The sequence below is a fragment of the Agrilus planipennis genome, unplaced genomic scaffold (assembly GCF_000699045.2).
Source record: "Agrilus planipennis isolate EAB-ADULT unplaced genomic scaffold, Apla_2.0 scaffold49, whole genome shotgun sequence".
Taxonomy (NCBI): Eukaryota; Metazoa; Arthropoda; class Insecta; order Coleoptera; family Buprestidae; genus Agrilus; species Agrilus planipennis.
This window is the reverse complement of record NW_020438913.1, coordinates 1,460,322-1,481,353: the sequence shown is the minus strand read 5'-3', so window position 1 is coordinate 1,481,353 and position 21,032 is coordinate 1,460,322. Positions and strand designations below refer to the sequence as shown.

At 38.6% G+C, this 21,032-nt stretch overlaps 2 protein-coding genes across 2 annotated transcripts; both read right to left on the bottom strand.

Moving 5' to 3' along the window:
- Positions 1–2,504: 2,504 nt before the first annotated feature.
- LOC108733451 (cilia- and flagella-associated protein 61-like) lies at positions 2,505–9,962 on the bottom strand. The gene is made up of 16 exons (XM_018464629.2): positions 9,711–9,962; positions 8,371–8,708; positions 7,949–8,318; positions 7,530–7,897; positions 6,411–6,857; positions 6,197–6,359; positions 5,878–6,135; positions 5,609–5,808; positions 5,240–5,554; positions 4,815–5,094; positions 4,199–4,426; positions 3,404–3,656; positions 3,232–3,342; positions 2,979–3,173; positions 2,845–2,913; positions 2,505–2,781 (listed from the first exon to the last, which is right to left on the bottom strand). Exons 1-16 carry the CDS (start codon positions 9,872–9,874, stop codon positions 2,590–2,592), a joined length of 3,951 nt encoding a protein of 1,316 aa, XP_018320131.2. The 5' UTR covers positions 9,875–9,962; the 3' UTR covers positions 2,505–2,589.
- Positions 9,963–10,694: 732 nt separating this feature from the next.
- On the bottom strand, positions 10,695–19,399 carry LOC108733374 (cilia- and flagella-associated protein 61-like). The gene is made up of 16 exons (XM_025973538.1): positions 19,133–19,399; positions 18,708–19,045; positions 18,273–18,645; positions 17,282–17,631; positions 16,517–16,963; positions 15,209–15,371; positions 14,896–15,156; positions 14,186–14,373; positions 13,427–13,741; positions 13,032–13,308; positions 12,749–12,976; positions 12,415–12,667; positions 12,245–12,355; positions 11,125–11,319; positions 10,998–11,066; positions 10,695–10,927 (listed from the first exon to the last, which is right to left on the bottom strand). The coding sequence occupies exons 1-16, from the start codon at positions 19,270–19,272 to the stop codon at positions 10,736–10,738; spliced, it is 3,900 nt and encodes a 1,299-aa protein (XP_025829323.1). The 5' UTR covers positions 19,273–19,399; the 3' UTR covers positions 10,695–10,735.
- Positions 19,400–21,032: the final 1,633 nt, after the last annotated feature.

The following is a 21,032-nucleotide window of genomic DNA, read 5'->3' as shown; positions in this document are numbered from 1 at the left end:
AACTTTTATTACAATAGAAATTATAACAATTAGCATTTTTTGGGGAGAATCTTGAGAATGTTTTGATGTCCCAGGAAAAACCACAACCTATTCCCCTCAAATGGTCTACCATGGTTATATCCTTGGGTCCCCCTCTTCCCGGAACAACGTACCCATTTTATGTGTTGTAAGGTCTAGTCATTTTGAAAATTGTATCACAGGAAATGTGTCAACTTCAGTCCGTTGTCCGACTATTGCATTCATTTTTACATCTTCTTCAATCAACTCGACAATTGGCGTCAAAGATACAAGAATCATCATTTTTTGGACAACAAAAAATCACTTTTATTAGACCGATCGTGCCCTTACAGAGCGATATTAGGACAATTGTACTATAGATTTTCGGGACACTGTGTATATATTTTGTATCAGTTCAAAACTACAAAATGACAAGCGGATTTTTCCGTAGGCAACTACCATTAATTCCATTCCCGTATCCATTCGAACGTCTCTCTACCTTTCGACGAAAGTTAATTTGATGGCTGGCCTTACCAAGTAACTTGGTCCCTCTCCCCTGACGTTTCCCGAGCAGCAATTTTCCCGTTCTCGTTCCCTCGACGTCCTCCGCCGGTCCCTGCCGATCTTGATTGGCTCCGACCGCTCTAATCCCACTTTAGCCCCGCGGTCGCCCCGGACCCGGAATTCTCCCGGACTTACGACCGTCCCGTCCGTTTGACTTTGCTACTGCTGCTGCCTCTTTCTTGGCTTCCTTTGCCCGACCGCAACATTCTGCTCTCTCTCCCCATCCATCCAACCAACCAACCACTCTGGTAGTCGGGCCCTCTTTCTCTCGATCGCCTTTGAACTGTACGGTGCGGTGTAATAAGAACAAAAAGAAGACGCGTCTCCTTCTTCCCCGAATTAAAAAGAGGAAAAAGGGGCACGCGATGACGAATTAACTACGAAATTGAAAAAGAATTGCGACGCTTATTGGAAAGATTTTCGACATGGTACGGAAGTTGACCATCGTTATTGTTACGAGTCGGATGACTTGAATGCATAATGGTCAACAGAATAAATGTAAAGTTCGAGGTTGGATAGACGTTTTTGGTTTAAACTCAATCTTTCCAAAACTTCTACGAACTTCGACGTATCTGAAAGCTGCGGCTAATGTTGGAAGAGTCTTTTAGAATACCCATTGTTGGTACAATATTTCTGAGTTAATGTATTTCTGATCGACTACTGTTCAACTGCAAATGCAAGTTGTTATGTAGCTCGAAATTCGAACAATCTCCTGAATATTGACTGAAATATTTTGAGGAACGATTAAAAAGCCGTAAATGGATTAACATATTACACACGCTTCGTAGATAATTCCTGGACACTTTTAGAATGTCTAGGTCATAATTTTGTGATAAAATCGATTTGCAGTGTGCAAACTGTTTTGCTGGGTTTGAATTTAATTAATTAGTGGAGGTAATTGTAAGTTAAATAGTGTTGGAGTTTCGCGTCCTATTCCGCGAATGGGATCTTCGCGTTATATTGCAGACATTCTCCCATTTTTATATCTGTTTCATTTCCCTTTTATGTGTCTTATTTATCCACCCTTGCACACGTCACTTCCAGTATTTTACAATCTAATCATGGGGAACGCACTGCAGTAATCCCACGTTATTTCTCTTGCTGTGTTCGTCGACGACCAATTCGACATTCGTCGAAAACGGGCGCAGTTGTCGGATTGAAACGGGCGTCGTTCAACTGGTCCGTTGTAGCGTGCCGCTGTGCAAACTTTCCCGCCGAACATTCGGATCGGAATATAAAATAAACTTACGGAGAGGCCCCTTCGCATTTCCTTTTGCTTTCCAGAGGATTTACTCTTTCTTCGGCCGTATTTTGGGGAAGCTGCAGCTTCAAAAAATAATGGATTGTCTCCGAAAGGATTCCTCGCGAAACACTCACTTAACGTACAACAATCAGACTACTCACTAACTAAAGATAAGGAAAATGCAATAAAACTACTAAACAATAGTGTAATGCGAACAAACGGGCACGCACCCGCATCCATTAAAAAAAGTTATTAAGACGAAATGGACGAACAAATGATACGTTTGGAGTTCTAGTCGGGGGTCAATTTTGGACTGTAATATAAAATTCAGTAAACTCGCTCAATAAATTGTAGATCCGCATTTGCCGCAAGTTGATGAATTAAAAAACAAAAGGAAGAACGTAAAGTTGATTTTGACTTGTTTTCGTTCAATTTTCTTTTATTGGTTTGCGAGTGGGCTAGAAAGTCGTTCAGTCGTATTCTTTTCGCTCGGTTAAAATCCCGTCACTATAAAATGCAAATGGTAAGTGAAAATCAACGCGGTTCGAGTCTTATTCGGCTTCTTCTCTTGATTACTTGAATGACCTGGCCGCAAGAGCGACCGTTCTAGAAAACTCGTTACGAAGGGATTATCTACTACACTTACTCCAATTAAAACATACAACCTTCCACGAGCGGACAAACATTTCTAAATGACAAATTTACGAGAGCCCTTTATTTTAAGAGATAACCTTATTATACGTCTTATACATTATGATAGAAATAGTTTAGATGTCGACATTGTGTCATTGATTTTTGAAAAGCGGACTTGACTCTATGTCATCAAAGAACAAGTGAACGTCGTTGACAGGCACCAGATACATCGGTAGTATGTGCGCCCTGTTGTAAATGTACTGCATCACAATTTCCTTGACAGCGTTAGGATAACTGGTGCTTTCAAACTCCTCTTCCAGTTCCCCTATTACGTCATCAGGTACCTGAAAATGAACGCCGGACAAATCAGGACGATTTAGCGGACAGAAAGGTCCATGTTCACTTACATCTTTCCAGTTGTACATTCTGTGCAAGTCGATGATTCTTTTTCCCCAAGTTTCCCCAAGCAGTGGGTCCTTAATGAGAAAATTAAGATGAAATTGACGAGTCGTGATGAAATGTGACCACATGGGTGACTTACGACTTGGAGATAGACGAGGTCCTTTATCTTCTCTATTATGTCCGCAAAATCGTCGTGGTACAGTGCAAAGGTCCAAGGTTCCCGGAAGAATTGGAAGAAATCACGTATCAGTCCCATATCGTATCTTAATAGCATTTTGTTGAAGAAGCTTTCGTGCCTGCCCCAGATTGCGAACAGATTATTCATATTCACGTCCTGCGAACGATCAAAGGCAATATTTTATTTTCCGAATATTCCTTGCTGTCGAACTTACTAATCGTGTAAGGCACATTACACTTTCGATTATATTATGCTTGTTTAAATGTATTTTAAAAAATCCTTGGGTATTCAACTGATGAATGTTTCCCGTAACAAGATCCCTTCCCTGGGAAGTTAAAACGAATTAATGTTACTCCGTAATCTCAGGTACTGTCACCGTTACTTACGTATTCTTTTGGATCATCGGACGTTTGGCCGGGAAAAAATTTACCCGGTTTTGTAATGTACAAATAATTCAGATTGCCGGGCAGTTTGCAAAATATTTTAACAGGCTTCTCGTAAACCCGAACAACGTACTCTCCCTCTTCACACACAGGACCCGTTACTTCTTCAATCAACCTTCTTTTTGTCGCTGCAGTTATAAACGCTTTGTTTATATTTTTTCCCATGTCTGAACCTACTTCTTCTAGATTATAGAATCTGCAAGAATCACACGGATGTTTTGGAGATTTAGAAAATACCACAAATGGCGCGGTAAGCGCCATCTGTAGTACGATGCTACATTTTAGGATTACGTATACTCCAACAACATCCATTTGTATGGTTATCTATACTTGCTTAAATGAATCCCGGCGTAGTTAATCTCAACGTGATAGGCACGTTACCATAATCGAATAAAATAATTCGAAGTGATCTGTATTCTGTCGAAACTGCCAGACGCGGATCGCGATTTCGATCTTTTTGGATCTCATCAGCGCGTCGCTGCAAATGGACCTTGTTGGAGAATATGTAATCCTAAAATGTAGCATCGTAGTACAGATGGCGTTTACCGCGTCATTTGTTTTATTTTCTAAAACGCGCTGTTAAGACAGCAGGTAAATGTTTGTCTGTGTTCTGTCGGAGCTGCCTGCGACGCGCTGATGATATCCAAAAAGATCGAAATCGCGATCCGCGTCTGGCAGTTTCGACAGAATGGAGACCACTTCGAATTGTTTTGGAGTTGTTAATAAGCACATTTTTACCTGTGACACAGATGATCAGCGTAGTACTTTCTCGAATACTTAGTCATTGTTCCAGCGGCGTAGATCACGGGGTCGTTAGTTTTGTATTGGGAGTCAATGACCAATCCACCGTCGTATGTAAGACCTGCTTTGTTGATAGCCATAAACGTTACCGGACTTACCGTTCTATGGCAGTACATATACATGGCTATACAGGGGACGTGGATGCGTTCATATTTTGATTTAAAACTGCAAAAATTCATCAAACCAGATTTGTGTATGAAGTGGCACGAAGGGTTATCCCAACTTTTGTAAGAAAAGTGTATTGAGATCCATCAAATGGACATCTAGTGATAAAACATAAGGGAACGTTTTTTTGACAATCGAGTCGCGCGTCTGTAATTGAAAATAGAAAAAAAGGACTATTGGGCACTTTTTGCGATGTGCCATTTTTCTGAAAAACATGATAGAGGGAAAGATTGAAGGAAAGAGAGAGTGAGGAAGGCCCAGGCGAAATTATTTTGACAGACCAAAGGAAAAGGTCGTATCAGACTGCACGGTAAAAAAATCTCTCATTTTCACCACCGAATTGTGGGCTTGTCCCATTTGATGAATCCCAATATTCAAAATAAATTACGTGGCTCCTGTAATCAAGTTCTTTTCTGAATCATAATCCCAATCTTCGTAGTCGTAATTAATGTGTTGTTTGATGCCGCATTCTTTGATTGCATTTCGAACAGCGTCCAAAATTTCGGAATCGGGGAATGGCTTAGCCGTCCAGTAGGATGGAATAAGACTGTCCTCAATATGAACAGAAGTATCAATAAAGGTTAAATTTTTGCCCGGCACTCCAGACATCATGAGAGCGTTTAGACAACAGAACGCTTCAATTCTATTGCCGAACACAGTGATGTTATCTAAAAAGAACTTTCATTGCTGTCGGAGCAAAATGACAAAGACAGGCCAGATTTTAAGGAAGTTGTACCCATAGAGCGAAACCTTATCAATAAGATAATTTTAATACTTTATCGTGAAGGTTACAATTTCCTTGATATTCCTTACATTCATTATTTGCTACTTCATTTATCAGTTCTCTCAACATATCCAACGATCTTTGGCCGTCCGTCAGGTCATTCACGATGAAGACGTTCCTTGGAAAGTTTCTGATATTGGTTTGCGAAAGGACATTGCGCGGATTGAAGCCGGGTTTTTGGAACTGTTCGCCGCACATCAAGAACAAATAGTCGTACTTGAGATAAGCACGATTGTTTATTATCAGCGTCTTGTTTTTCCGGTCGATGGCAGTCATTACACCGTGCACCTGATTGATCAGGCTGCGGATTGTGATCATGTGTCCCTTCCTTTCGCGAAACGACGCTAAAACATTTAATTTGTAGATTGTTGTGGATATTCTTTTTGTGCCTCACGTACTCTTCGACGGTATCATAAGTTTCCAAGCCAGAGATGAGGACAGCCCCATGTCCTGCGTCCATAGACCGTGGGGTGCGACCAGGGTTATGTTGGTGTATGTCAATCGACACTCCTCTGACCATTTGCAAAGAAGACTTTCCAAAAAGGCTGTAGCAGTCACTCCAGCGCCAACCACCACAAGTTTAACATTAACGTCAAAGCTTAAAAATGAAATTATTGAGATGAGAATTTTAAGGAACGGTCTTCGGTTGTCGGCGGGGTCGGCTTACGTAGGTCGAGAAATCCTCGGAAGCGATACTAAAATAACGTTTTCGGGTTGAGTTGTGATTGTAGGCGGACCTCTGTTCAAAAATCGACGATCTTCGTCAGCAACATTAAGATCGATCGGTTCGGGTTGTTTTTTTATTCGAACGGGCAACATGTATTCAAACAGATTGTTTACTATTCTATGACGTAGAATGTCGTCGGTATCATTGTATTCTTCTTCATAAAATATCATGGAAAAGTCGCTCATCCGATGGAGTTCCCTATTTTAAACGGATGCAGAACGTGCACAAACGGATTATCTCTGATAAAAAGGGTACTTACCTTAAGAAAAACGTTGATAATTTGTTGAATACGCAAGATCTAACTGAATATTTGATTTCACCGAAAGTGTAAGGTTTATTGACTTTCTCGTTGAAGCATGTCTTAAGCTGATATTGACTTTTGACGCGATCTATATCATTGAATGGTTGTAAGATGGCTACCCCTACAACGCGACAATGCATAATTATGTTTAGATGGATATAAGCAAACTTACCAATAATCTTCGTGTGCAGCAGTAGAACATAAGCGCTTAGCATGCTGCCTTCGTCATAAACAGCGTCAGAAAATTCGTTCAGGAAATTTTCCACATTATCCGCGACCTTCAATGATCTTTGAATGGCGTCATAGTCACGTGGCGATGCCTGGCGCACCCGGGGAGTGCCGTAGAAATAGTCTCGATGTTGGAAGTATACGTTTTCGTCGAAAGTGTGATTCGGCCGGGGGGTTAGGCGGCTACACAAATTCTCAAAGGCAGGAGCAAAGCACTGGGGATGCATACATATCAGGGCAAAATCACGATTCGGAAAGCATTCGTAGGCGGCAGAAAACAGTTTCGGTAGTGCTGTTTTCATATGTTCCTGTGTGACACTGGCCACTTCGATCACGAATGCGTTGGGTTCACCAATGTACGTGTCCAGTTTTGTCCTGGGTATTTTTTGATCTGAAAGGGGACACGGATTTATAGTGCGAATCGATTTAAACCACTTATGTATTCCTCTATATCGTTAGAAGGACTTCTGCGTACAACCAAAATTTTAGTTGGGTTGTTTTTCGTTGATCATCACAATCTTTTGGATACATCCCGTGGAGTAAAATTTGAAGCAACTTCACAGTTGGTCAAATTTAATTGTAAACCCAAAAACACTGATCTCTGATTACCTACTACTATTTAGGAAAAAGTGTTACTAATTCTTCTGTTCATATTTCAAATCTCTTCGACAGGGGCGGCTTTAGCCATTGGAAGGTTCCGGGCGGGTAAATTTTTGCGAGGCCCTCGTCTTCGTGGAATTAATTTTAATGAAATGGAAAGTGATTCATAAATAAGTTGACAGTTTTAAAATTGTTTATCGAAAATTAAAAAAAATTGATAAAGACAAAGATAGCAAATTTGCGGCTTCTTTTAAGACTATTAAGAAATTCAAATAAACATTAGTAGTATGTACTATTACTACCTAATATTTTTCTAATTAGATTGTTGCGCGAGTGCGCGAGGCTTTAAGAGCGAGGCTCCAGGCAGTTGCCCTGTTCGCCACCCTCAAAGGCCGCCTCTGCTCTTGGATAATGAACGGTTTAAGGAAGGAGATGTTTTACGTTAAATAAGTAGAAGAGGTACCTTCGCCAGTAAGAAATAGTGAACTTTTTCGGCTAGAAGTATACTCGTATCGAATTTCCGTTTCGTACAAGTGTTGAGTATATAAATTGACCTGTTCAGGTTCGAAGACCTTAGACTGTGGTTTTATGTGTGCCTCTAGTGCGTTGTCGTCCGAGTCCGAGGAGATTTCTGTGAAAACGTGTAGCGACGGAATAGTTTCCAGTGAAAGTCCATCGTCGCTGCTTTCGGATCCTGAGGAACCGCTTGCGTTCTGTGACTGCTGCTTGCCCATACTCATTTCATCCTGAACGTTTGCTTCTTCTGGCAAGATGTCTTTATTTGAGAACGTACTTTCCGACACAGAAATGTCATCTTCGTTCATGTTAATACTGAAACAGGTTTACGAAAAATAATGCAATTAAAATGTCAAGTTCTTTTACTTGTAATAATCGACAGTGTCGAATAGATAGTCAACTTCGTAAGGTGGAAATTTTCGGAAATTGAAAAAGGGCGTTAATTCGAATCGTGACTTGAGCAACTCGTAATTGACATTCTCATTCAGAACGAACACCCCCACAACGACCTCTTCGTATTCTGCAACAATTATCTGCCTCCCACAGTTGCGATGGGTTGTAAGGATTTCGGCAATATAATAGTCCCCGTATAGATAGGTCAATCTCTCCGAATCATTCTTTACTATTTCCACTATCTCATCGTTATCTTCTTCAACTGCCCTTCTGATTTTATATTTCGGAAGAATGGTGTCTGCCACAAACAGTATAAAAGTTTGGCAGGAACGGGTATCTACATCTGGAAATGGGTTTTTAATACAAGAACGTAGAAGGTGATATGATCTGTTCACTTTTGGGGTACATCCGAAATCCATGTTTCTCTATCCACTCGATGCCTAACATGTGGGGTGGAATGATTAAAAGAAGATACTGAATTTGGGGTTTCCAAGAGAATAAATTTTTAAGCATTAAGTGCAAGAAATGCTCCTTGTATTCTTTCTGCCAGAGCATCAAGCTAATCCACAGGGTGTTCCATGAATTTATCAAAGGGAGTCCATAAACTCGATGAATCCAACATTCCCAGTCCCAGGGCGGGACACTCAACATCCACGGGTGGTTCTTGAAACACATTAAGCATATTGGAACTTCCGATTCGTTTTCTATAACAGTATTAAATATGCTGCCTTCCCTGAAATAAATTTTGAGAATATTTCATATTTTCAATGATAAATTAATGAAGGTCTACGTAGAAGATCCATTAAAAATTCGAAAATTATTGTCACTATTTAATCACAAAACATTGAACAGTTACTACTCACTCAATCTAGACAAACCTTTTATACCTTAAGGATGTTTGGGAGGTACAGTCGGAGACAAGAGTACATAAAATTATAAATTCGTGATTAATTAGGTTTTGCAGCATATCATGATATAAATAAATACTATCTATTATAAAAAAAGGTATACGGTTTGAGAGAAAATTTGCAATTTGACCAAAAACTTTGAATAAAATAAGAAATAACGAATATGGAAAATTTTTAACTGACTTTTGGCAGTGAATATGCTTCAACTTCGTAACAAAAAAATATTCAGTTTTAATCTCTATTAATAATGAGCGTAAAACTTTTTAATATGTTTAAATAATAATTAAAACTTTAAAATTGCATTTATTTCAGACAATTATAAATATTATCATTATATTATCAAGTAAAAACGAGATTTTCAGCTAATTTTTCATTTTTTCCTCGATAACCATTTAGTGAATTTGAATAACCTTACGCTAAAGTGATTCTCCAGAGTTCAAGTTACTTATTATAAAAGTTTGAAATTTCTGGTAGCTTTTTTTCTGTTAATAAAAATAAATTTAATCTGTTCGGTTAACGAATCTCCATAAAATGACGTGTAAAATTACAATTTCTTAAAATTTCAATAACTTTTTAACGGTTTAGTGAATCGATTTGTAATTTTTACAGGAGTTTTAGAATTGAATGAGGAACGTTCTTCCAAATTTTTATTTGTTTTGTAGCATTTTGACATACCTCCCAAACATCCTTAAATCTCCCTCTGTCTTTCCCAAAATTAGTGATAGTGATACACTTTAGTACTTTTTCAAAATGACCGGAAATTATCATCAAACCATTCTAGCGTTATAATTAAGCGCTTATTTTTAGTAAAGCTGGTATTGACGTACATTCGTTCCTCCACATCGAAATCGCCAAATAAATCTTTATGAACTTTTTGTACCATTTTCAGTACATGTTTTAAGTCGGTCGAGGAGTATGCGTATCTATGACTAGTTTCGTTTATATCAGTGCCTTTGGGAATTCCGTCGGTGTCTCTAGAATTGTGCTGCATTATTCCGTATGATAAAAGAACATATTCACAAAATAAACACACAAACAGTTAAAAAACTTAAATAAAAATATGACGTGTCGTCACAAAATAAAGCGTTTTTTTTTTTTAATACATTCAATTTGGCATATTTACTAGAAAACACTCTAGATTTATTTCATACCTTAATCATCATCATAAGGTCATCAGTCCTAAGACTGGTTGGACACGTACCTCCACTCTTTCCTATCCTGAGCTAAACTTCGCATTTCCCTAAAACTAGAACATCCCACATCCTTAACTATTTGCGAACAGTAATCTAATCTAGGTCTACCTCTACCCCTCCTAACTCCTGTTTCTGCCTCTAATATGTCTCTGACTAGACCTTCATGCCTGAGAAGGTGTCCTACTAACCTATCGCCTGTTTTTTATTGACTTCCATAGAGTCCTCTGTTCTCCTATTCTTTCCAATACCTCTCCATTTCTAGCCTTTTCTACCCTCGATATCCTCATCATCCGCCTATAACACTACATTTCGAAAGCTTCTAATCTTTTCTTTTCCGCCGCTCCCACTGTCCATGTTTCGCACCCGTACAACGACGTGCTCCAAACATACACCTTTAACAACCTTTTTCGAATTTCTAAATTAACGGTTCACGAGTGACTTCTTTTAATGACCTTAGTATTATACTGTTAAAAAAATATTTACATACAAAAACACTAACATTTAAATATTTCCAAGTTTAATCGATTAAATCGTTAAAAAAACATTTATTTGAAAAGTAGTACAATTAAGATAAAAATAAATATCCCAATAAGCTAAAACTATATAGGTACATATAAATGTGATAAATAAATAATTAAATAAATAAATAAATACATAATTTACTGCGCCTTGAATAACGGACTTTCTTCGTTATCGTCAAAGAACAGATGTGTGTCATTTACTGGTGCGAAGTACATGGGCATATACAGAGCTTCGTTATTAATAAATTGAATAACTTGTTCTTTTATTAACTCCGGATATTCTGTTTGTAGAAATTCTTCGTCAATTTCATCCTTCACTTCTTTGGGTAACTGGGAAAATAATGTAAATTATAGATATAAATATATTCTTGATGGATAACTTGTCGTTGATTATAGTTACCTTCTTCCACTTATTCCATCGATATGTATCGATAATGTACTGGCCGAGAGGTTTTCCGAGCGAATAATCCTAATAATCAATTTTAGTTGGGCTTTTTATATTGGCAGTACTTAAATCTATCACTTACCCAATGACTGAATAGCGTGTTTCTAACTTTGTGTAATACATCTACAAAGTCACTCATGTACAGTGCGTATGTCCAAGGTTGACGGAAGTATTCGAAGAAATCCTTAATCAAACCCATTTCGTATCTCAAAAGTAGTTTATTAAATAGACTTTCGTGCTTACCCCAAATTGAAAATAGGTTGTTTTTGTCCAGCTTCTGCAGGACATAAGTAATTGAATTGATTAAATAAGGGCACGACCGAACAACCGAAAATGAAAATAAGGAAAGAAACAATTGCATGCGTATTATCCTGATATTATAAATGGAATGAAGCATCGTGCTACAGATGGCGTTTACTGCGCCATTTGTAGTATTTTCTAAAACGCACTGTTAAGACAGCAGGTAAAAGTTGGTCTGTGTTCTGTCGGAGCTGCCTGCGACGCGCTGATGAGATCCAAAAAAATGGAAATCGCGATCCGCGTCTGGCAGTTTCGACAGAATACAGACCACTTCGAATTATTTTATTCGATTAAGCTAACGTGCCTATCACGTTGAGGTTGGCTACGCCGGGATTCGTTTTCAGTAACTAGATATCCACACAAGTGGACCTTGTTGGAGCATACGTAATCATAAAATGTAGCATCGTACAACAGATGGCGTTTACTGCGCCATTTGTGGTATTTTGCGAATTTGTTTGTTTGCTTGCTACCACTTCACGCCTAAATTACTCAACAGATCATGACGAAATTTGGTACACACATTGTCAGGAATACAGAAAAGGACATAGAGGAAAAAAAGAGTTTCATGTGGTCGTCGATGATCTTTGACATGTATTTAGGACATTAACGCGAGAGAAGACGCGGGTAAAACCTAATTTATTATATTCAATCTAGGACTGCCTAGATTAACATTTACTTAACCTTCAAAGGGTGCATTTTATTAAACAAAAAAGTTAATTATTATCGAATAAATAAATATCAGTTAATAAAAAACCCCCGGGTCGCCCATTTAACCAACTAATCGCTTTACGAACTGATCGGTTGCCTTCTCATTCTCTTAAATTAATATTTGTGTGACAGACGTTATACAGGTCCCAATTGGTGACCTCGGCGTATTCAATAAAGTAGTGAAGGTTACTTACAAATCGGGTAAGACACAAAATCGTTTCTATGTGATTGTATTTATTCAAATGTATTTTAAAATACCCTTGCTTGCTTAAATCGTTAATGTCACCGGTTTCCAAATCTTTGCCCTGAAATTTAAAACTGAAAATTGACCTCTTCAGATTAATGGGGGAAATTTATGACCTACGTATTCGTCTGTATCCTCTGGGTTTCCTGATGGTACAAACTTGCCAGGTCTCGTGACACACAAATATTGCAAATCGCGAGGTAATTTACAAAACATTTTGATGGGCTTTTTAAACGATCTGACTATGTAGTCTCCGTCATCGCACACTAAAGGAGTCTTCTCCTCCATAAAAATCCGTTTTCTTGCAGCATTCATAAACGCTTTGTTAATTTTCATTCCAAAATCGTGACCTACCTCTTCTAAATTGTAATATCTGCAAATAGGACGTAATATATAATGAAGTAAGGAAAGGTGTGACTTCAAACTTTACAAAAACGAATCACAATTAATTTACCGATGAGACAGGTGATCGGCATAGTATTTTCGTGAGTATTTCGTCATGGAACCGGCCCCATAAATGTAGGGATCATTGGTCTTGTATTGATTATCGATTACCAAGCCGCCGTCAAAGACCAGACCTGCTTTGTTCATTGCCATGAAACTTTGCGGACTCACTGTCCTATACGAGTACATAAACATTGCGATGCACGGTTCGTAAATGCGAAAATGTTTCGATTTAAACCTGCAAGTTCGATGGTATAATTAATACATTAATTTGAATTGTTAAAATGAGATACCTGGCTCCAGTAATGTGCTTCTTTAGCGGGTCGTAATCCCAATTTTCAAAATTATAATCTATGTGCATCCTAATGTCGTTAGCGCTAACCGAATTTCGGACAGCATCCAGAACGTTCGAGTCGAAAATTGATTTAGTCATGGGAGCTGCTATTATAGATTCCTCTCTGTCGATCGGGGGGTCGACAAAAACGAGATTTTTACCAGGTATTCCGGCAGCCAAAAGAGCATTCAAACAACAATACGCTTCCAAAACGTTACCATAAACTATTACACTGTCTAAAATTTTTCATAACAACGATTGAATTTGACTAACTAGAGACAGTCCATTAATTTTTTTGTGGTACATTGCAACGTGAAATTACTATTAACTTTAGATTATATGATGGTACATTACATGGGTCGTTTTTGGCTTCTTCTATAAGTTTCAGTAATTTATCTAAAACACGTCGGCCTTCGGATCGGTCGTTAACAATGAAAACGTTGTGGGGAAAGTAGTTGTGAGGGGGCTGCTGTAGAACGTTCCGGGGGTTGAAACCTGGCCTCTGAAACTTCTCGCCGCAAGCCAACATCAAAACGTCATACTTCAAAAAGGCGCAATCGTCAACTACAATCACTTTGTTCTTTCTGTCGATGGCGGAGATTTCACCGGGCACGTAATTGACCAAGGAACGAATCATGATGAAATTTACCCATTTTTCATGAAACGAATCTAAAAATAAGAATCTTTTTGAAGAACCCATCGGGTATGCAGAGATTTTGGCGCAGCAAAGGACTATTTTTATCGATCTAAATGATTTTCGTGGGGGTTGATAATGGAAATAGTAGAAGTCGTAATATTATATATAAAAGAAAGTATGAGTGCTGTCAGCACAGGGCAAAGTAGTATTACGTAGTTAGTATCAGCAATTTCTTATGCTGAAGTGTACGATGTGTTGCATACCTATTTACAAACAATTCCTTTAAATTTAATTTTTCAAACAATTTTTAACACAAAGAATGTGATTAAACAAATTGTTCACAAAAGTGTATTTCGACCACTCGAAGCAATGGTGCTAACAGTTTCGAGCTCACAGTGACTGATACGGGGGAAGAACTTAAAGAATAATTAAAGAATTTTGAGGAGGTGTTCAACTAAGTCNTTCTAAAAGCGTACTCGAACGTGGAAACATCAAGTAGGAATGGTGATATTCCTTGTCGATATTTAGATCATCGGGAGCAATCACAGTTACATTGCTATAATTCAATCGGCATTCTTTGGACCAAGTACAAAGAAGACCTTCCAAAAAAGCAATGGCCGTCGAATCAGCTCCAGCTATCACAATCTTATAGTTCACGTCGTATCTGCAATAATTACAAAATCCATGGAATGTTTCATAAGAAAAACGGAATATTTAGTGGCTGCAATATTGAGATGTCAATACGTACATGTAACTAAATAAATAGATATTACAAACGCAATATCTCAATAATTAATATTATATGAAGCATTTTGAAACTTAGTGGTTAATATTAAATATTAATGATAAAATAATTAATCTTTAATTTTTATTCATTATGCCTCAATTATTTCAAATTAACGGGGATGTTACAATAGCAACAATTTTTCCTCATTAACTTGAGTTAATTTATAGTGGATAGAAATGAAATATGTATTTTCTTATTAATATTTAATATTAATATAGATACATTAGTTAAACGGATCTGTGACTTAATAAGCACAATTCATTGTTGTTGCTGTTGTCACCTCTCGCAGCTTAGTGAACAGAGCATTGGTGTATAAAGCTAAAGGTCCAGAGATCGATTCCCGGCGGGGGTGTGACAGCAGCAACAATTTTTCTATCAATAATTATTGTAATGACTCACACAGGTCTCGCAATTCGTTGTGGTGTAGAGACAAGGACAATTTTTTCGGGTTTTTCGTTTAGCGAGGGCTCCTTTCGATTAAGGAATCGCCGATCTTCTGGTGTTAGTGGCATATTAATTTCTTCTGGCATTATTTTCACCCTTATCGGTACCATGATTTCCATCAGATTGTTTAAAAAGCGAGTTCTCTTGAGCTCTTCGGTATCACTGTAGTTTACGTCATGGAATATAATGGAAAAATCACTTATCCTGTGCACCTGTCTAATAAAACAACCGATGATGACGACTTGTAACGGGAATGTCAAATACTTACATTAAAAAAAATGTAGAGAATTTACTAAAGGCGCAGCTTCTGATGGCGTTATTTATCATGCCGAACGTGTATGGTTTGTGCACTTTCTCATTGTAACACCCTCTTATCCAATATAGTCTTTTAACTTCCTCGATATCAACAAAAGGTTGAAGAATTATCATTCCTTTAAAATATAAAATGCAAAATTGAGGAAATCGAAATAGTAAAAAAAAATGTTTATTTAGTCAACTCTACAACATTTCGTATTTCGTAATTTCTTCAGGCATGCTGACAACTCTCGTCAGAAATACAGGGTTTGTCCGGAAAGTAATAGGACTGAGTCGATTTAAAAAAATTTATTGAGCCAATCGTTACAATTCTTTAAAAACTTTCAAAATAGGCTCCTTCTGCATCGATACAGCGCTGCCAGCGCGATTTCCAAGCATTGAAGGCGTCACAGAAAGCATTCTCCGGAATGGCCTTAAGAGCCGCGATGCATGCTGCTTGGATCCCTTCTGTCGTCTCAAAATGCTTGCCTTTCATCGGCCTTTTCAGGCGAGCAGACAAAAAAAAAGTCCCGGGGGGGGGCACATCTGGGCTGTAGGGCGGCTGCGGCGTCTTGGTCAGGTAGCTGACCACAAGAAAGGCGGTGTCAGCCAAGGCGTTGTCGTGGTGCAACTTTCAGTCGGCTGCGATGTCTTATCGGACCCGATTGACCCTTTGTTTGAGTCTCTGGAGCACTTCCACGTAAAACTTGGCGTTGACGGTTTTTCCAGGAGGAACAAATTCATGGTGGACGATGCCTTGGATGTCAAAAAAGACAATGAGCATCGTTTTCACTTTGGATTTGCTCATTCTTCCCGTTTTTGGGCGAGGAGACGCCGGCGTGTGCCACTCGGAAGATTGCCTCTTTGTCTCGGGATCATACTCAAAGATTCATGACTCGTCACCTGTGATTACGTTATTCAAAAATTGGGCGTCACTCTCACATATGTTTAAATTTTCGGCTTGCATCACTCACAGAAACACGTCGCGCGAAAAAGCCTGTTCTGACTCTCCAGGTGCTCGGAGATAACTCACCAGCCGCTCGTTCGTTAGCTAGGAATGCCCTCTACCGAATCCAGTCGGTGTGCGCACGCTCCGAAGTACAGTCGCGGCGGAAGGAAATCAGTCCTATTACTTTCCGGACAAACCCTGTATTTTTTACATGTAGCTGCGATTTACGCCAACATTACTTCCAAATTTCGTTCATCGCAGCAGCGAAACATTGTAAGAATTGACCAAGACAATGGCAAATTCTACAAGAAATTTTACGTTATTTGTATTTACCAATGACTTTCGACTTTATACAGAGGACGTATGCCGACAATGGGCTGTCATCGTCGCACACGGCTTCGGTGAAATCTTCCAAAAAGATTTCTTTATGCTCCATTGCTTGCATCGCTCTGGCGATGGTATCGTAGTCTCCCATAGAAGCCTGACGAACATACGGTTTTGCATAAAAGAAATCTCGGTGTTGAAAATACACGTTGTCTTCAAAACTATGACACGGCCTGGGAGTCAGTCGCGCGAAAATTTCCGGGAAACAGGGCGTAAAACACTGAGGATTCATGGCAATTAGGGCGAAATCGCGATTGGGGAAACATTCGTACGAAGTCGCGATCAGTTTCGGTATCACCACCTGTCGGTGTTCTTCAACGGCACTTACGATTTCAATCACAAACGCGTTGCATTCTCCAATGTAAGTGTCCAGTCTTGTTCTGGGCAATTTATCGTCTACAAACAGAACCAGTCAGCAATATTATTAGATCTCGTTTAATCGCATAGAAAGAATGAAAATAACGGCGGAAAAAATATTAGTGGAAGACTAATTTGGGCTTAGAAGTAGTAGGGGAACGGGAACTTGTCAATATCAAGTAGAAAATGATGCTAAATAAAGTAGTGATAGTAGCAGGTATTGTGGTACTACAACCTGATGATGAAAATATTATAGATAGAAAAGGTTAGAAATATAAAAAGGTATTGGACGGATGAGTCAATAAGAAATTGTACATCACACCTCACGCTAGACTGTTACCCACTCCTAAAAATTACCTTTGCATGTTGTCACTTTGGTTTTTGTAATTGCTTTCAAAAAATTTGGTTCATCAATGTATAAATGGGGTGTGTAGTATTCTGGATAATTATCAAGGTCAGTTGGTTTAACTTCATCTTTACAATGCGAAGGTAATGATTCTAAATCGGACCGTGATGCGTCATCACGGACATGCAGCGATACTAGATCTTTAAGCGAAACGTCTTCTTCGCTGGTCTCGGAACTAGTCTGACTCCGTGAGTCAACGTCAGAATGAGCTTGAGTATACACGGAGTATGATGTCTTCGACCAACGTTTGCTTTTATGACCTTCATCTTTCGATTGTTCGTCTTCGCCTTCCATTTCACCGCTAGAATATCATATTTATCATGAAACAACAGTGTCCATCTGCTGCATGGGTTCTTTAGACCCGGCGCAAATTGAACCCAATTCACGTACAACACAGACATAGCCCACGTTTGGTCAAGACCCGGTCCAGGTACACCAGGTACTGAAAGAGCAATTACTTCTCGGTTTAGGGTCTGAATCCGACTACGAAGAAAACATTACTTTACTGCATTTACTGAATTGAAAAAGAAAGAAAATTCAAGTAAAGGCATATTTACGAAAAACAGACAGTCATGGAGAGTTTAAGTTATCGAATGAAGTTCCAGACAGCGTCTTTAATAAGTAATTACACAGGATGTTACTGCTGAGGAGTACAATGCGAAACAATCTTTTGGAAATAAGGAAAACTAACCGTTCAAAAATTATACGCTATATTTCATATTAATTAAAGGAATTACAAGACCCACGACCCACAAGAATTGCGTTTGCAACACAGAATTGCCCACATGAAAATTGGTTGGGACTATGCTCGACGTAGAAGGGGTTCAATATGCGCCATCCCCTATTTTAATCTGACACAAAAGAAGTAGAAGTGGGACGATTGACTGTAAGCTCTGTAGGTTTTTACTGCCTTTGTAGCAACTCTCGTGTTGTAGGACATACCACGGATATTGATCAAAAATATTAAATAGATAGTCCACTTCTTCGTCAGGGAATTTCCTGAGATTGAAGAGAGGAGTCAGTTCGAAATTATGTTTCAAAAGTTCCAAATTAACGTTCTCGTTAAGAACTAAAACACCCACGGCGACTCCATCGTATTCGGCAACAATTATTTGCCTGCCGCTATTTCGATGTGTTGTCAATATTTCGGCAATGTAAAAGTCACCGTACATTTCCGTAAGACGTAACGAGTCTTTCTTTATTATTTCTACCACGTCGTCGTTGTCTTCTTCAACAGCTTGACGAATTTTATAACGTGGAAGAATTGCATCGGCTGTGAAAAGTACGAGGGTTTGACAATTGTGGGTTTCCACATCTACAAATAACCAACAACGATTCAATATGGATAACTGACATATCAAGAAGAAAAAGTGCCACCTTTCGGAAATATTCTTATACCATGTGAATCAATCCATTTCATACCCTTTACGTTTGGTGGTAAAATTAGTATCAAATACTTAATGAGTGGTTTGCGAGCAAAAAATCTTTGTAACAAAGGTAGAAAGAAAGTGTACTTGTACTTCTGATCCCACAGTATAAGATGAATCCACAGAGCATTCCAAGAATTCACCATGTTCAGACCGTACAATTTGTTAATCCAAAACTCCCAGTCCCATGGCGGCACGCTCAGGGTCCATGGGTACGTGTTTAGGCATAAGAAACAAACCGGGGTACCCGAATAATCTTCAAAGCACATCGAGTAAAGGCTCTCATCTCTTAATTCCATTCAGAAATGAAAAGAATAAGTTAGACTATACTAAAACTAATACTACAATGATTGAAATCTGAAAATTTGGATATACATTTTATGCTCAACATTAAAGTCCCCAAAAAGTTGCTTTTGATGGACGGTCACCATCGTTTCTCCATACTTTCCATCCTCTCTTCCGAAAGAAAATCTAAAACTGCTTTCATCTATGCCTTCTTCTATCTTTGATCCCATTTAAGAAAGAGAAATAAGTACGCAGATCAAAATGACATTAAGAATGACTTTTGGCAATACGAATTACTATTACTAGTTTTTTTACGGCCATCTTTATTTTTTTGCCTTATAGATAAACAGAAATAAAAGACGAGAAAACTTAATACGCTATCAACGTTGCGTTTATTATGAATACAATAAGAAAAACTGTTTAATTTATTGAAGTCTCTTTGTTTTGCATCATCGATTCAATCGGACAAGTAGGCCAGAATATCTACCTTGTCGAGCAGTTGAAATAGTTCAGTTAGCAGCAGATATCTATCCCAAATGTTCTTTGATTCTATCTCCCGCTTACCTCAGTGATTGTCCAATGTAGCTTTCACACAAAATGACAAATTTTAGACCACAATGTTAAAAAAAGTATTATGAGTGCCCTATTTCCCCACTATAACAAATCCCTATAAAACCAATCCTGAAATAATTTGTGGTATTTTCTTGGCTCATGCCAGTGCCAATGATATAATGATAACAAAATTTATCTGTTAATGTAAACATGTGTAGCAACGTAATAGGGTGTCGTCCTGCCACAGACTGCACTGACGTGGACGGGGGTAATTTGGTGGGGCGTTAAAGTATATTCGTTTAGGGAGTTGACAGCGTTCGCTCGGGGGGTCGCGCAGTCACCAGCTCCCGCACCCGCCGACTGCCTCGTTCGTTCGCGGTCATAAATAAAGCAAAGCATATTGAGTCTGCATTGATATGTATCAAGCCGGCTTTTATTGCGAATGTAATCCGCCTATCATGGCTCGATCAGCATAATAATAGTTTAAATGCCGCCCCCGAACATCTGCATTCACGCCACACATATGCACCCGAAAGTAATGTATTCGTTCAGAGTGACAAATACAACGAGGGGATAAAAATGTTCCGAAAATTCTTAATGAAACTTTGATTAATATTTTATCAAAAATTGTTAATTAATTGAAATAGAAAATACCACAAACGGCGCGGAAAACGCCATCCGTAGTACGATGCTACATTTTGTGATTACGTATGCTCCAACAAGGTCCATTTAAATATATGGATATCTACGTGCTGAAACGAAGATATCCATATATTTAAATGGGCCTTGTTGGAGCATATGTAATCCTAAAATGTAGCATCGTACTACAGATGGCGTTTTCCGCGCCATTTGTGGTATTTTCTAAAACGCGCTGTTAAGACAGCAGGTAAAAGTTGGTGTGTTCTGTCGAAGTTGCCTGCGCGCGCTGATGAGATCCAAAAATATCGAAATCGCGATCCGCGTCCGGCAGTTTCGACAGAATACAGACCACTTCGAATTATTTTATTAATTGAAATAGATTAAAATCGCTTTGCAAATTTCTGTCTTCAAGAATGTAACTGAAAAGAGGACTCGCGACAAGACTCCTAGTTGGTACCACTTTTCCTTTTTCTTTGGTATTTTATTATAGTTGGAACTTTTAAAGTTGGCATAGTCCGCAGTAAAAGTCTTACTTTCTTCATTCAACTTACTAACTAGAGTAGAGCGGTTGCTCACAGAACGCCTACTTTTACTCAGGCAGACGTTGTACAGAATATCATAAACATAGAAAAGAGATGCCACGTAAGAATTGCAGCGTCCACGATTAAAGAGAAAGGAATAACATTAAACCAATTGATGTGTAACAGAAAGAGATACAGACAAGCAGAATTTGAGTATTTATGACTACAGTTCCAAGTGGAAGCAAGAAAGAAGATACGTTCTCACAGATAATTTATTA